Source organism: Cygnus atratus, chromosome 1, assembly GCF_013377495.2.
Source record: "Cygnus atratus isolate AKBS03 ecotype Queensland, Australia chromosome 1, CAtr_DNAZoo_HiC_assembly, whole genome shotgun sequence".
Taxonomy (NCBI): Eukaryota; Metazoa; Chordata; class Aves; order Anseriformes; family Anatidae; genus Cygnus; species Cygnus atratus.
The window spans coordinates 179,627,130-179,644,224 of NC_066362.1; the positions used below are offsets into that span (position 1 = coordinate 179,627,130).

The following is a 17,095-nucleotide window of genomic DNA, read 5'->3' on the forward strand; positions in this document are numbered from 1 at the left end:
ATAGTATCACCATAATCTTCGTAAAAAGAAATCATATAGCTGAAAGAAAGGAGATGGAGCAATATAGAAGAGAAAAAGATGAAATGACACGAGTCCCCATTTCAGTTTATGTCTTTGTTACTGAGAGCCAGCCAAAATTTCTGTCTGTGTCCTGGCCCTGTGTTTCCCACTTTTCAAAAGTTCAAATAATAAGCTTTTCATCCCACTGCAGTATACATGAAGATGCTTGTAGGAAAAACAATTAGGCGATGCTGCTATTTATTATTTAAACATGCCATTCGTGTCTTGTATTTTGAGAAACACGCTAGTAAAATTAAGAATGCAAGAAATGTCTGACTGGGTTAGGCATCTAGTCTATCTAGTGCAGAATTCTGTTTCTGACTAGCAATAAAAAAAAAAATACTGTTTCGGGGGAAAATGAACGTGCAGCCCATTCCCCTCATACTTCCCAAGCATTTAGAACCACTAGATTACAGATATTATGAGGCACAACCCGTCTAATTTACTTTAATGTATGTGTATTGGCCTGTTTTGCATGATGCTAACACCTTTTTGTACTCACTTTTTTTCATTTGTTTTAAATCTGGTATCCTCTTGTTAACATAGTGCCAGATTTAGTGAATAGTTATTCTAATTTCATCTTGTCTACCATCGTCATCATCTTCTACACCTAAATTACGCTGTTATTCCAGGAGAGCTAGATTTGACATAGAACTCCTTCAGATCTCTAAAGAGATCACCAGACTCCTTATGTTTTCACTAAGAAGGGTTCCCTCAAAACTAACAAGAGAAAATGTGCTACACTAAACCAATATTTCTCTACAATAACAGGTTGCATCTACTGGCTTTATGCTGTCAAATACAAACAACCTTCTCCTCATTTCATCACTATGAGAATGATAGGAATTAACGCAAGAGTTGTGAAATGCATACGGACAGTCTGACAGTCAGGTTAAAAGAGTCTGTGCTGAATGGCAGGTAATCATGTGAATGGAGTTATGAGTAAAAGTCATCAAGGATCAGTTCTGGACCTGTTCTTGTGCAATATTTCACTTTATGATCTGGATAAGGAGTATGATGGGATATGAGTAGATCTACCAGCAACAAAGCTCAAAAGAAAATGCAGGTGCATATGTAAAAAGCTTCCAGAATGGGTGGCCCTGAAGACTGGAGAAAATCATGGGGTGTAACAGTATATAAAGAATAGTTACACACAGAGAACATAATTCACCTCACCTACCTTTACTCATCTAATCTAAACTAGTTAACAAGATTTCTTCTCATTAATGGAGACAAATACTAGGCAGGCTCTAAAAGAATCTCACTGAGAACACAACATTAGTCATTTGTCTTCAAAAATAATGTACTTAATAGCAAACAGATCCACAGAAGGGCTGCTAGCATGGTATATGTTTCAACAGAGCGCCAATGAGACAACAGCAAACAAAAAGCTGAAAGGCAATATAAAAGTTCTAAAGCACATCTGGAAGTAAGTACTTGAGGGAAAAGATGCATTTTAGCTGAAGGACAATGTTGGCACAAGAACAGGAGCATAATGTAGCCACTAACACATTTTAAATCCAACCAGAAGTTCCAAATTTAACTTGTGTACTGAAAAATCTTCCAGAAGTAGTAACAAGATCAAAGCAGAGCTTGAGAAACTTACAAAAAGAACTAGCTATGAACAGAAGTAGCATGTCACATTGGCTAATGAAAGCATGTTAGACTTGATAGCCCAGAATGTATATCCCAATTTTCTCTCTTATGCTGCCAACAGACCTTTAATTCCTGCTTGACTAATTAAAGTTGACCTATCTGAAAAAGCAGTATTTGCATCATACTTTACCTTCTGTAGCAAGAACAACATGAGGACCACTTCCATAACTCAGACAGGCAATCTTTTTGCCACACAGAGAATCTAATCTCTTTGGTTCAATAGTGCTTTGGATGTCTCCTGTTCCCAAACACCCACTGCAGTTCATGCCAAGCACAAAAACCTGTTATAAAATAATCACAGAATCATAATTTGAGTTGGAAGAGACCTCCAGAGGTCAACTAGTCCAAACCTCTTCTCAACAGAAGTCTGAATATATCAGTATACTCAAGGCCATATCCCATTGAGTCTTGAACAACACCAAGGAAGAGATCTCACAAGCTCTCTAGAATTTAACAAGTCTCATGGTACTTTTTTCCCTAATATTTAATTGGAATTTCCCATGTTCCAACTTGTGTCCATGCATCTCCAATAAATGTCTAGCCCCATCTTCTCTTTATTCTCTAATCATGGCAGGAATCCAGTACTTCGCATTGCAAATGTCTTAGCAGTAATCAAAACGATCAGGTATTCAGCATGCAACTTGTCCTAGGTATACAATCACAGTACTAGCTTTCATAATAACTTGATACATGAATGACCAAGTATGTCATGTTCATACACTTGAACAATTACCTCATCATTTTCAGTTGCATACAACACTTCATTACCAGCACTGCCAAACACACAAGCTTGACGAATTAACTTGAGCTCTTCTTGTGAACAAAGAGAAAAAATTGGCCATTTCCCAACATCCAGCATCTTCAGGGCTGACAACAATGTTGCCTCCAAGACCTGATGTTATAGAAAAATGATATAAAATACCTAGACATAGAGAAATATGTATAAATTTGCATAGTAAAAAGGAATAAATTCAGAGATATACCACTACAAGCTTTCACAACCACAAAATATATTTTAATTGTAGAACAATACTTGGAGCAAAGCCATTAAAATAAATAAACTATATCACGATCCGGAAAGAAAGTACCAATAAACACGAAGAAAAGTACAAAATAAAAAGTTAAATGCTGCAATCATATTTTCACTGTACTTATACAACATAACTGCTAGGTTACAGGATTCAATATACAGGATTTTAATTTCAAGGTGTGACGTATACATCCAAAACTTGAAAATAATGTGTTTTTTCCTCTGATTCTATAATTATTGTTAAGAGGAAAAAAAAAAGAATCATGTAAGAACTGCCCAAGAATATACTTATATTTAACAAATATACACATTTATTTTCATGCATTAAAAAAAATGGAAACTCAAGAAAACTTGAGAAACTTTTTCCTTTATTCTTCACTTCTGAAATAGTCTGTGTTTCAACAATTATTGAATCTTTGGAAACTTTCTAAGAACATTTCTATTTGTAAGTAAATATATAATAAAAGAAAAAAGATATTTGAACATTCTCCAGCTTAGTCAAGGAGAAATAACAAGTTTCTTGCCAAAGGAAAAGAAAAGTAGCTCTCTCCAGACATTAAAACTAGTCAAGTTAATGTCTGAGTCTCACTCTACATTTCTACTGCTTTAGTACAGCATAAATCAGGAAAATGTTGCAGTATCAAAATTTAGCTGCAAATTTTGCATAGAACATTCATCAAAGTTTCTTTACTAAAATTAAAATAAGTTCTGGGTGTGAAGAAAAGTATTATTAATTGCCAGCTCTGAAGATAAGTAAGAATGGTTTTTGCCTATCATGGCATTATGTAGTTCACCACATAACAGCAAGGACTGCATGAGTTGCTTACATCTAGGAAGTAGCAGACCTACAAAATGAACTGTCACAGAATACTTTTTTTTTTAACCTCTGACTGAAGCAGAGATATGAATAAATTCTACTTTAGAGTCATCTACGTCAGTCTAAAGGATATTGCTTTTTTGACTAATATCACTTACTATGAAAAAATGTTCACAGAAGCACACATAAAACATTTGAAACTAGAGATAAATCCCTAAATAAATTGTGACTTTCAACCTTTAAACAAATATACTTCTGAGGAAGGAGAAGGAGGGTTGGTCACGTTCCATTAAAAAAAAGCTGCGGTCTTGATGACACTAGCTATTTCCCCATCTCCTCACACCAAATAACTAGATTCAGTGACCATTTTCAGCCAAATTTGCAAGTGAAAGGGAAGTAAGATTCAGCTGTTACACAATCCATTTGGCAGTAGGCAACTGGAGAATCATACACATACATTATGAAGTAAGTCAGCAAGTAAGTAGGGCCAAGCCAGTTTAGGAAACGCTGTCTTCCATGACACATAGCAAAATTATAAGAGATGAAGGATATGTATTCATCTAAAATCAGGATTCATCAATCTGCTTTTCACAGAACAGTTTGTTTCATGTCAAGAGGTTAGCATGAATTTTATGGAAGATTTTAGGGACTTTTAAAGTATGATAACGAGTAGCAAAAGCATCACAGACTAGTCAATTGCATTAACAAAACTGCATTCCACTTTTGCTCAAGACTGATGAAGCCAGAGTTTCAAAAGGACAGTCAGGGTGCCCTTCAATTATAGATTCCCTTACCAATGCCTCAGCAAAATAAGCTACTGGTTTCTTTAAAAAGTGGGCTATAAATTCCAAGTACACAGCAGATGAATGAGCACCCATTCATCTTAAAGAGTGAAGTTTTTTTCTGTAATCTGCTTCTACAAAGAACTCCTGTCCTACCCTCATAATTAACAGGTTACAAAAAAAGAAAAAACTGTAGCATTTCTTAACATTAAAATCATACTCTGAAAAAAGTACTATAAAAAGCACCCAAGAAAAATACTTACAATATTGACTTTTTTTTTTTAAATAGAATTATTAACAGACTTTGTCAGACTAAAACATAATCTAAATCCTGTCTCTGAAATCACTAATTTCATCCATCTTAGTAAGAGACATTCTTTCACTTTTAAAGATTTTTCCCCCTTCCTCACTTTCCATCATATTTTGTCCCCCAAAAAAGAGAGCTTGAAGATTCAGCCTACAATATTTATGTCCCATCAGTGATTAGTTCCCTTGTTATATTGCACAGGTTCATGAAAGACAGAGCTAGACAAGAATTTGAGATTTCATATGAACCAGCTACCTATTGCAAAGGTGTATCAGCTATGTCTCCAATATTCCCAAAATTTCATTTGACCTCATCAATCAGTCTAAAAGCTGGTTATTCAGTTCTGTCATACAGATCACCGTAACAAGGCACTATCATTAAGCTCAAAACCTAAATGATATGTTTCATGAAGTTTTACACACAGGGTTTTCAAAGAAAAAGAAAGAGAAAAATGGGATTGATTTTTTTCATCGTATTATGCTACAAAAGTTAATTCTTACAAGTTTATCTTGTTGAAACATTAGGCTGAAACAAGTAACTTTAGAACTTAATTCCAAATTACACCAATGCTGTAAGACAAAGGAGCAATTCAACCCACTTCAAATGAATATATTGTTCTTCTAACAATTTGTGGATCACATAAGTAACATTTCTTTTCCAACTATCATTTTATACCTAGAGTTTTGGTTTTAAGTTTATCTTGAAAGCTACCAGCATATACTAAGTTAGTACTAAATGAAACCAGCTTAATCCTCTTGAGTAGAGCAGTATGAAAGTCTTAACACAAAGTCACACTCTGACCTTGGCACTGACTTCTTGAGCAGGAAGAGTTTCATCCTCCATATGGATTTGTGCCTGTGTCCCCCTGCAGAGAGAGAATTGCGGTTAAAATCACCATATCACATTGCTGCAAAAATACTTTATAGAACTATACACACTTCATATTAAGCCGGAATTATTTGCCTGTATTGGGTGAGAAAACAAAAATCATGAAGCTCAGACAATTTCATTTTTATATTTAACTGTACAGTGATCGGTGAGATGGACTCTACTATTCTGTATTCTTACCTAAATAGTAATTCTTGGACAATTATTTATTTTTTTTTAATAAGTAGTACAGTTAGTCAGTTATTGGAAAGGAAAAGGTTTTAATAAATACTCTAATTTTTTTATTGCAGTAAAAATAGCTTTAGAACCTTGCTGATGTAATTTTTCAAGACAGTTCTTTCAAAAAAAAGAAAAAGCACACTGGACAAAGCTTTCCATTTCTGGCATAAGCCTTCAAATGTTCTTATTCCAGTTCCATTTTGAAAAGCCGTGTTAGAAAAAAACATTTGGGGCTTTTCAGGTTTACTGAGAATTGTTAGAATATCCACTTTGTTTCAGAAAATATTGCCAGCTCTGTAAAAGAATTGCATGCTTTCTGTGATGTGCATCATCAGTGGAAACAATTTCCAGATCAGATGTTTCTTCCCACATGAATATGCATGCCCCTGCTATCCTGAAACAATTCCCTACCATAAAGCCATGCAACTCCATTTCCAGTAAAACTGCACAAATTACTAAGCAGCTTTGAAGCTGTGCAGGCTTCTTTTACTCAGCAAGTTGGAAAGTGGTAAATGTCATTTTCTTGGAGGGGCACCGATTCAGCCAATGCTAAAAATCTGTTTACATTTCACTGAAAACAGAATGTCTGGAAAATTCTGATTAGAGGCACAATAACATCCAAAGAACAAGAAACACCATTTTATTTAGCTATTTTTCAGAAGACTACTACACTTTAAAAGAAGTATCAAATGCAGCTTTATAAAACTAGCTAATGTTATTACAAAACATGTCTCTTATGGAAGCCTTCATCCTGTAAGACCAAGCCCAAAGACGTAGAATATATCAAGTTCATATGATTTAAATATTGTCAGTTTTAAGGATTTAAAAAATATGATTTAATTCACTGAATAAAGAAAAAATCTCTTTATTTGCCTTAAATGAGCACTAGTCAGTTACGCTTACACAACTGAACAGAGCCCTGAAGGAACACACATGGCCATTTACCATGCTTTACACCTTAACAATACATGGTAACTTGGTATGCTTTTGCTGTTAAGAAATTTGTTATTTTCTTATTTTCCTCAACATATTTACTTGTTCAATGAGAACACGACCACTTGATGTTGCGTATGTTATCTCTACTGAAACTAGAAACAACCTGCCAAATTAAGGCCTTTTGCATGACCAGAGCAGGATTGTGTTCACAAACTGCAGTTCTGAAATGTTTAACGTCAACCAAGTCAGCAGTGTTAAGAGCGAAACTGATTATCAAGGCCATGCAAAATTTTGCAGCTTCAATTTCCAACACTGCCTGTCAATGTTGATATGTGTAATCCACTTCTTAGCCACCTTTAGCCTACACGGCTGACAGGTTCTCTAAGAGATTAACTATTAACTATGAATTTTCTAATTTAAGTGAATGCAGGATTCTGTCTCTCTTCTGCAAGCCATTTGATACACGACTGATATTCATCATTCTTTGAGTTCTAATATTTTACTTCCATTTCTTCTGTTTAGACAAAAGCACACAGTTTGACTTTAAAAGCAGGTTATCTGCTGGTATAAATGAAGATACAACAGTATGGACCATTCACTTACCGAACAAAACGATCTCCAGCCCACTACTTTTTCAGAGTCCCAGAAACATACTGAGAGCTTTGAACTAACTTTTGCAAGAACAGAGATCACTTACATGTCCTCACAATTCAAAAGTGATGTTTTATCTTAAACATAACTATGAGAAAATTACCCCATTCTTCAAACCATTCTGCAAACATAGGCACTTTATTTCTGAACAGTCCTACATAGGGTATCGGTACATAGGATGCCTCAGATGATACCCATTTATTCTTTTATTCAAATTCATTTGATGTAATACAAGTACATACTGATTGTCACATGTTTGCATCTGCAAGGGTGTTCTTTGTAAAAACAGGCAATTGATTTAAGAGTATATATTGAGTATTAGATCCTGAAAACAAAGAAGGACAAAGAAAATATATTAAATCATTAAGCCTACATAACAATCATTTTTATCTGAGTACCTCTAGCATACTAGTGATGATTCATGTTTGCTTATTCTTAGGAATTTTTCCTTCAGAAAAATTACTGTGAAGCAAAGGAAAAACAGTACTTTAATCAAATGTTTAAAGAACAAAACCTTCATATTTGAGTACTTTAGATACAGAAGAAAAATACAGTCCTAGCTATTAGAACCAAGTTTTTAGGGCTGTTCACCTACGAAATCTTAAAATATGCATATAATTGCTGAAAAACCTTACCTTAGAATAGCTTGTCATTACTTTAAAAAAAAAAAAAGGCAATACTTTCAAAAGTAAATAGGTAAGCAAGAAATATTTCTCATGCATTAAAACTTTATATATATATACATATATTCAATAACTGTTTTTCAAAAAAAAATCTAAGACGAAAATCTTAAAGAAGAAACTTCATAGTAAATGTCCATTTTTTGAGGAAGTACACAGTGTTTTAAAAGCATTTACACTGAACTTTCATAAATCTCCTATCTGGAATCCAAGTCCAATTTAAGAATCTGGACAGCATACTCTGACAGCCTGAGTCAAGTTGTGCAATTTGTAAGTTCTGACTCTGGATTTCTTGCAGCCATGGTATGTGGGTAGACTATGTATGCCTCTGTGGTATAGATAAGATTAAGTTAAGGAACACAAATGCTGGTTCTATTAGCTAAGCTCTATTAAGAGTCTAACCAGACCATTTAATCCTAAATATTTATACAGGTTCACTAACTCATTTGAATGTAAACATTCTTGTAGATTCTCTCTCTAGGAACGTGGCAAGCAAACATTTTTTTTCCTTCCCAGAACTCCACTTAGTATTTCCTCGCACTTAATTTCAGCATTTCTGAATCTCATCTGCTGAATCAAAGGTCTGTCTGGAGCTTCCTCCCCCAGTAACTCTAGCCAAAGGCCTTGGAAAGAATAGAAGGAAAAAGTCACAGAAAAAAAAGGACTTGCTGACACCTTTAGGAAAAGGACCTAACCTTGCCTGATATTGTTGATTTTTCAGCAGCCACGTGCAGGAAAAGTCATGAAATGATGCTAAATTGTTCAACTGATCTTGCAGGAGAGGACAGAACAGTAATATTATTGACAGCTATTCCCACTGAAGAGGTTACATTCCCTTTCTGGGAAGACATGAGCCTATTTTCAAAATTATCATCCTTGTTCATGTACAAACACTGAAATGTCACTACCCTGTCTAGTGCTGACCATAAACTGACAGAACTCAGATCTTCATTTACTCCTCCACTGATGCAGCATTTTCCATGACCAAGGAACTGCAGACCCTGGAAAACAGTAAGTGGTTGTTTGAAGAGCTGCTATCTCCAACGAAAGCACACTCTTTTCTCATTCCCTACTTGCTTCTTGACACTATACTGTGACTTCGTGGCTTCTGATGCAAGCTCCGCTGGCTGCCTACTAATTTCAAGAGCAAAGGTACATGCAATTTGGAGGCTGAATCCAAGAACCTCTGAAAGACTGCAGTCTTGACAGTCTGAAAGACTGACATCCTTGACCTTGTAAAGTAGATAACTACCTCAGAAATTTCTAATTAAAATAAATTGCTACAGAAATCTAATTAAAATAAGACAGCGTTATTGTCTCGCTCTACAGAACCAAAACTTCAGCCAAAACCATCTTGTCAGATGCCATCTCTCTCTTAGAATGATAATCAGTTCTACCTGTTGGATCCAGGGAGAGACATCCAGCATGACCCCACTGAAATTATCAGAGATTGACAGAATAGTTTGGGTTGGAAGGTACCTCAAAGATCACCCAGTTCCAACCCCCCTGCCATGGGCAGGGACACCTCCCACCAGACCAGGTTGCCCAAAGCCCCATCCAGCCTGGCCTTGAACACCTCCAGGGATGGGGCATCCACAGCTTCTCTGGGCAACCTGTGCCAGGGCCTCACCACCCTCTGAGTGAAGAATTTCTTCCACATATCTAATCATTAATCTCCCCTCTTTTATTTTAAAGCCATTCCCCCCTTGTCTTATCCCTACACTCCCTGACAAAGAATCCCTCCCCAGCTTTCCTGTAGGCCTCCTTTAGGCACTGGAAGGCCTCCGTAAAGTCTCCCCAGAGCCTTCTCTTCTCCATGCTGAACAACCCCAACTCCCTCAGCCTGTTTTTGTAGGAGAGGTGCTCCAGCCCTCTGATCATCCTCGTGGCCCTCCTCTGGACTCACTCAAATAGATCCATGTCCTTCTTATGCTGGGGGCCCCATTTACATGCTGAAAGATTTACTGGAGCTAGATGCTTGAAATCTATATGCAAAGGCCTTTTTTTTTCCCCCAGTAATTTCATCATCCCCCAAAATAAATTAATTGAAATAAATGAAAGTAGTGTAGGATAAGATACAAACAACATAAAACAAGGGAACATGGACACACCAAAAGCAAGGAAGTTAGTGGGAACACTGTTTTATAACCCATCCTCAGCACTGCCCTTCAATTCAGCTTTAGTACCGTGGTGGTAAAGAACAAATACATCAGGGAAAAATGTTTTGAAATAAGTGAGAAGGCAGGAAAGAAAACAGATGACATGACCTTTCAACTCTTTGATGGTTTAAAAATAAGTGTCAGGATCTGGTGTGAAATTTCTGCCCTAAGTGACAAAATTGCTCTGAAATTCATATGAAGATTCCTGGGATACCTTCCCCTCACCTCAAAAACAAAAAACAAAGAAACAAACAAAAAAACCACCCCAAACCTTGGAGCTTTTGGTTATGAAGAAAATTTGATTAATTTGATTTTTGTAAAATTCAATAGGACTTTTATAAGTCCTATAGAAAACAGATGGTAAGACACACTGCCCATATTAAGCTTCTTTATTTCTCCCATCCCTATTCTATTTTTCCCCCCTTAGAACTGTTGTCTCTCATCGTCATTGATGTAGAATGGTGTATTGTTTACCAGGGAGCAGCGAGAGTGGAACTGACTGGAAAAATGCATCGTCATCTACCAGAGGGAAAACGCTTAAAGCAGAAGAAACAAATCTCAAATTCTTTTCTCCATTCCACAAACCCCCCAGTCACCCTGAAAAAAATAATTTGAAAGCTTTGGGTCTCCATCTATTTGACTGGAAAAAAATAAATAAAGATTTGAATGAAACAACTAAAAACTATTAAGGAACAGAAAATATATAACTAACTAACAAAAAGCAGAAGTACACAGATTAGAAAATAGTCTTCAGCAAATCTATGTTGAAATCTCAAGGTTGGCAGCTAAAAAAGCCTGACTAAAAGGTGTTGATCACAAAACATTTTTAAATTATTTTCACTCTTTCATACAAGAGCAAAAATACCTTTTGAAGGCAATCAAATGTTTCAGATAATGGAAAATGAATGCACAAACTACCTTCAATGCTAAAAACCATGATAGGAGGATGCTAGAGTCATTTTCACATAATTAGTGGTTTACTTTTGCATTAAAAGAAAAAAATATATAATGAGCATTATCTCCAGATCTTCAGGTATATTAAAATAATCAAACAATTTGTTAGACAGTTTCTTGGGAACAGGATGTTATTCCTGTATCTAAATCTAATATAATCTAAATCTAACCTGAGATGCCAAGAAAAATATTTGCTTTTTTAATATGGCCGATTCCAGATTTTCAGAAAACTAACACGAAAAGCCCTGTCTCTTTGCCAAATTTCTAGCCAAACTCTGAACACTCTTCAGTTCCTGTAATCCATACAGAGACAAACCTAATAAAATATTAACAATGGATGCAATTATTAGCTCTTGTCCATTTAAAACACTGCATTTAATTTACCATATAACCGTTTTGGTAGAATTGAAACTTATATTGATTTTTCATTTTGACTTTCGAACTTGAGAGTTCAAGGAACCAGCTTTAGGGAAATGAAAGTATTCTGAAGATTTGGTTTTAAAATACCTTTATTAAAAATATCAACCACCTAGCATAGCAAATGAATGCAAAATAATGCAATAAATATGTGAAAGAAATAGAGAGCATTTCTTTTTACAACCTTAATGAATCTTAGTTCAGAAAATGTTTAAGGTTTAAGAATTTAAGAAATACTAACAGTTCATCAAGCTTATCAGGATAAACAATGTATAATGCAGATGTTAAGATGCATTACAACTACAAGTGGGAGCCTGATGACACCAGTTCAATGCCATAGGAACAGTATGTCAGGCAAGGGTCTTTATCTTATCATGTAATCATAAATATGTCATTACATTAATACAAAACCAGCAAGCAAATGCACTTACTTCGTTATGCCTCCTCTAATGGGATTTCACCTAGCCTAAATTGTTATTAGCCAGACGTTGCCTGATCCAGCCAAATTTTGAGCCATGTATCAGGTCTAGCTGTTGGATCTTTGACCTCACATCCTGTTCAATCTCTTGAAGAGGAAAGCTCCTATAGTTCTAACCTACAACCAGTTCCTTACGTGTCCAAGGAAGGGCCTTCTATGCCTTCTAGCCCCATTTAAGCTAAAAGCTTTTATTTATAAAAGGTACCTTCTAAAACATTCTATGCCTTAATTAAAACAACAACAAAAACAAAATAAATAAACAAGCCCATAAGCATTATTAAACTACATCTGGCTCTCTTTTCTACATTCATTGCTTAGATTTAGCACAGTCTTTCTGCACATTGGGTCACCAAGAGTGGATTTTTTTCAAGACTATGTCTAACACGACCACAGCATGAACTGGTGGCTGTACTTAGACCTCCCTGTAGCACTGGGTACTTGCAAGAGTGTTTCCCATGAACCCAGCACAAAAGGCCAGGCAGGGCTGAAGGACGGTGCAATATGCATCTACCATGTAAATATAAACGTATTATCTAAAATATATATACAAATAATGGATATTCTATACCTGGATCTAAGAATTCAGATTGTTTAAACTTTGATAGTTATAGCTGTCTGCATAAAAAAGATATATTTTACAGAAGGAAGAGATACAACAGTAAATAGAATGTGCACATTAAAAAAAATTTAGCGGTACTTCTTGGTGAGTAAATGACTCTAACTGTCCAGTTGGGTATTTCTTTAAGTCTTCTGAAATTGTAAGTGACCAACAAAAATGGCAAGAGTATAGGATTAGACATAGCAGATAGAAGTTTCCCAGCTCTTAAAAACTAATCCAGAGACAAAATATTGCTCCTTAATGTGTAAGTTTAAGCATCTAATATTAAATCTACTTGCTGCAATAGTCTCCAAACTGTAAGACATCTCATGCAATGTGAGGCCAAGGTTATTTTACTTCCACTTTATCACCTAGAGGTCTTACTTCTATTTTTATTTTTACTTAGATGATTACACAAGCTTTAAAAATACTCTCCTATAACTAACTCAGACTAACTTTGGACAATTTTCACTTCATCACTACACTTTACTTCCTGCAGCTTTCTTTGCTTATCCGTCCTTTTTCTATTCTTTATTCCAAAACATTCTTTTTGAGATCAGTAACAGTTTGGCAGACCTTTTTTCTTTTTTGGATATTAATTCCAAACAAACTTTACCTTTGGCATAAAACAAGTTCATACCTTCTTTACCTTCAGGGCCCTCAGGACTCAGTGCAACTGACATCACGAATTAAGCCTCTTGATTTTCAAAGTTGGCCCTCCTCAGATCATGAATTTCAATCTTTGTTTAGGCCTGTATTGTATGTCAATAATCAAACGACAAATGTGATCCTGGATTGAAAGCTCTTCCCAGAAATTTTCCCACTGAGAAATGGGCAATTCAGTGCCTGTTCAGCAAGCTTAGAACAGTTCTGTGTAAGAAGTGGACTGCTGTATTTCCTTCCAAATGATGATGTTAACAAAGAAGCCCACCTATGATAAAATTCCTGATATTATCTCTCAGTAAGCACTATCCTCATCGAAATCCAGTTTTTCTGGTCTACAGCAAACACCATCAAAAGATCCTATATTTTTTTCCCCATCAAAGCAATGATAAGCTTGATTCTTTTTTATCCACACAGCCTTTTTCTGTTGCTTTACTGCCCATCGCATCATTACCACCAAGTGTCATTCTGTCACGTTTATTTCTCCCCAACCCCACATGCAGCAGCGTCATTATTTCTCCACTTTCCCCTTACCCGTGCCCCCTTTCACACCCTCCACCATCACTTCACCCCCAAACCAACCACCAGTTCACCCCAGCGGGTCACAACGATGCACAAAAACCATCCGTAAACAGACTTTATTCAGTTTGCAACCACACTACAATCCCCGTGCTAACTGCACCCTCTTATTTTTATTCAGCAACACGAGAAATTCAATCTCTAGAAGGAATCACAGCGGAATTTCGCCCGGGAAAGCCGACGACGCCCCTTCAGCGGGCACCCCAAGATGCCGGCCGCGCGGCGCGGGGCGGGAAGCGCAGCGCCCGCCCTTTCCGTCCCACCCTCCCCCGCCATGCCCGGCAGCGGCGGCTGGCGCGGGGCGGGGCGGGGCTGGCGGCGGCTGTTGGGGCGCCGCGTACCGGTCCCAACCGCCGCTCCCCTCAGCGGGGCGGCTCTGCCCGGGGGACGGGGAGGGAAGGGCGGCGGCGGGCTGCTTGCTCCGTATAGCTTACCTTCCCCGCAGGCGGCGGCTCCTCCTCCTCTTCCTCCTCCTCCCTGCAGTGGGGCTGGGGAGGGTGCAGCCGCTCTCAGGCGCCTCCTCAGCCGCCAGGAGGGGGAGGGAAGGGAGGTAGCGCCTCCCCGGGATCCTCCTACCGCAGCCGGAGCGGGCAGCCGAGTCAGGATTAGCTGGGGCGGCCCCTCGGGGCTGGGAGTGCGGCTGCCGCCGAGCTGAGGCGAGGAGAGGCTGAGAAAACACACCCCATCTCTTCTCTGAGGCGCATCGCTTTTGGTGGTGTGGGCGCCTTGAGAAGAGCTGGGTGCTCGAAGCAAGCACGGCACTGAGGGAGATTGGACAAAAACACTTTTCCTCGAGCTGTTGCCTCGGCCTAAGTACGTTTGACAACATCACGTAGTGAGAGACATGTTCAAGGATGATTATTACGAGAACACCAAGCATTGTGTACTATTTGTATGTGCAATAAATTGTTAAAACTATTTTTCCAAGAGAAATGAAGGGACATAACTATTTTTCTATTTCTCTTACAATTTGTGTTTAAAGTTTATCTCTCCCTTAACAGGATCGCCTAAATGTTTTCTGAAGGTAGCATCCATGTTTTTATTGGTCATATCTCCTACCTTCAGTTTGATATACCCTGCTTCCTTGCTGTGGTATGTGTTCAGAGACCTTTGCTGTTTTATACAATAATATTGTTAGATTTTTCTTGTGGGAACCTTATTCAGAAGAAGAAAGCCGTGTGGCTTAGGAGCTAGCGCTCTGACAAAAATGAAACTCCTTTATCACCTGGGGAGGGTCTCAGTTTTTTTTTTTTTTTTAAATCACAACCACAATTCATAATAATAATGACAATTGATAATCACAATCACAGATCAATAGGCAATTTTCAAAAAATGAGGCTTGTGTAAGTATGTAGAACAGCCGAACCTGTCTCTGCAGTTACCGAAGGAGTAGAGACTCCATTCTCCATGCTTGCTATGTTGTATGATGGTCTCATGTGATGTGCTTCACGTGCCTTGCCTCCAATCCTTCATACATAATACGGGAAGTGCCCGTACCACCGCAGGGTCTATCAGTGCTCTTCCTTAATGTGCTGCCCTAATGCATGTGTATTGTCTGTCACTAACTGCAGTGCTCTGTGGAGTATCCATCTCTTTTTAGTTTGTCAGCTGGAAGTAAAGATACTACACATCAAAATACGTTCAGTGTTCCCAATGCATTTTAATCTGCAAAGGGTCTCTGTTTTCTGCTTTGCTGGCTCAGTCACTGCTTTGCTCGCTCAGTCACTGTGGTTCTTCCAAGATAATTAGAAGTGTTTTTTCCTAGGAATGTTTTCTGCATTCGAATGAGATATCAGTAATGATTTGTGTAGAGTGTCAGCAGATTTTGGGGGTGTTGGACTCAATGACGACAGTGATGTGTTGCCCCATAGTTTTGTTCTCTCTTTATGTAGAATAAAATGATCACAGTAAAACACAATACAATTTATTGTCTGTTGCCATATTCATTTCTCAGTTTCCTGTTTTCTTGAATCCATTTCAGGGGAGAAAGGTTGCCGGAACTCAGATGCATGTGTAAATGTAAAAATATACCTGATAATGTCAGTCTAGCAGGCAATGGTAACAAGCTATTCATTTTCAGATTGGCAGAAAGACAAACATTTTTAGTAGAAGCAATTGTTCCGTAAAACAAGTTTAATCTGGGGCTGCGAGCTGTTTATTGATTCTTCAGTGTACGTTGTAAAACAACATTGGATATTTTTCTAAAAGTTATGCTTTATTTAACCAAAGGAACACTGTATTGTGTTAGGCTGAAGGTCACACTTAGTGGAACAGATGGTGTGCTTGACCCATTCAAACAAAATTGGGTTTAATACAGTGAAGCCCTTAAATCTAGAAGCAAATCTACAAACAAAGAGTCTGCATTTGAAACATTTTGCTAACAGATTGAGGTCGGTGAACAATAACTGAAAGTGTGAAAGTAAGAAATGCTAACGTCATTTCTGAATGTATAAAAAGTGAAGCAAACAGAAGTTAAAAGGAAATTTGCCTCCAGTAATTATTAGAAACCAACTAGTGGGAAACTGCACATAAAGCTACTATATATTTTGATAGCGAAGTTGAAAATGTGATAGGTTGCACGGAGATGATCAATGGTTTGAAAACAAGAGATGCTTTAGAAGGTGATTAGTTTATGAAAAAGTTTATTATTTAGATTACAGTTTATAGGTTCTTTGTAATGAGAAAACATTAAGTATTGAGTGGTGTTTTAATTTAATGGAAAAAAAAAAGACATAAAAAGAAACGGGGAGAAGTTAAAGCCATAATAATATAAATCAGAAATGGAGGACAAATGTCTGACGCTGAAAGTGGTCTCCATTTATTGATTACTTCAAACCAAAAAGTGATCATGTTACTTCTGCCTTTCTTTACATACCGGTTGTTCTACACCTGTCTCAATTTCTTCCTTTCATTTGGGCCATTTCCAGTTTGCTTTTCTTCTTTCCTAAGTGTAGTGCTAGATTTAGAACTCAACAGCAATGAATGGAAGGAAGTATATCTCTGTTTCATCTTACAGACATTCTTTTTATATGTACCAGGACTGTATTTTCTTTTTATCAAATAGCAAAGTATTGTCCTTTGAAATTTAAGCTTTGCATATATTTCTTCTTAATATGTTTTCCAGTTGAATTTTTTGCATTTCCATTTGGTCTTTGGAATAATACTTCTTGGAAGATGACCTAGTTTTCTTTTCTGATTAACTGACATTTATTCTGCTTTTA

At 37.2% G+C, this 17,095-nt stretch overlaps 1 protein-coding gene across 2 annotated transcripts in view; it reads right to left on the reverse strand.

The window, feature by feature from the left end:
- LOC118251391 (RCC1 and BTB domain-containing protein 2) overlaps positions 1-14,417 on the reverse strand; it is a 33,938-nt gene extending 19,521 nt beyond the window's left edge. The window contains exons 1-4 of one of the 2 annotated variants that reach the window (XM_035553447.2): positions 14,309-14,417; positions 5,454-5,517; positions 2,450-2,608; positions 1,847-1,997 (exon numbers count right to left, since the gene is read on the reverse strand). In XM_035553447.2, coding sequence (XP_035409340.1) covers positions 1,847-1,997; positions 2,450-2,608; positions 5,454-5,495 — 352 coding nt within the window. In that variant the 5' untranslated portion in view covers positions 5,496-5,517; positions 14,309-14,417. Of the gene's footprint in view, positions 1-1,846; positions 1,998-2,449; positions 2,609-5,453; positions 5,518-13,272; positions 13,290-14,308 lie in introns of those variants that run through there. The other variant, XM_035553448.2, reaches the window with a different exon arrangement.
- Positions 14,418-17,095: the final 2,678 nt, after the last annotated feature.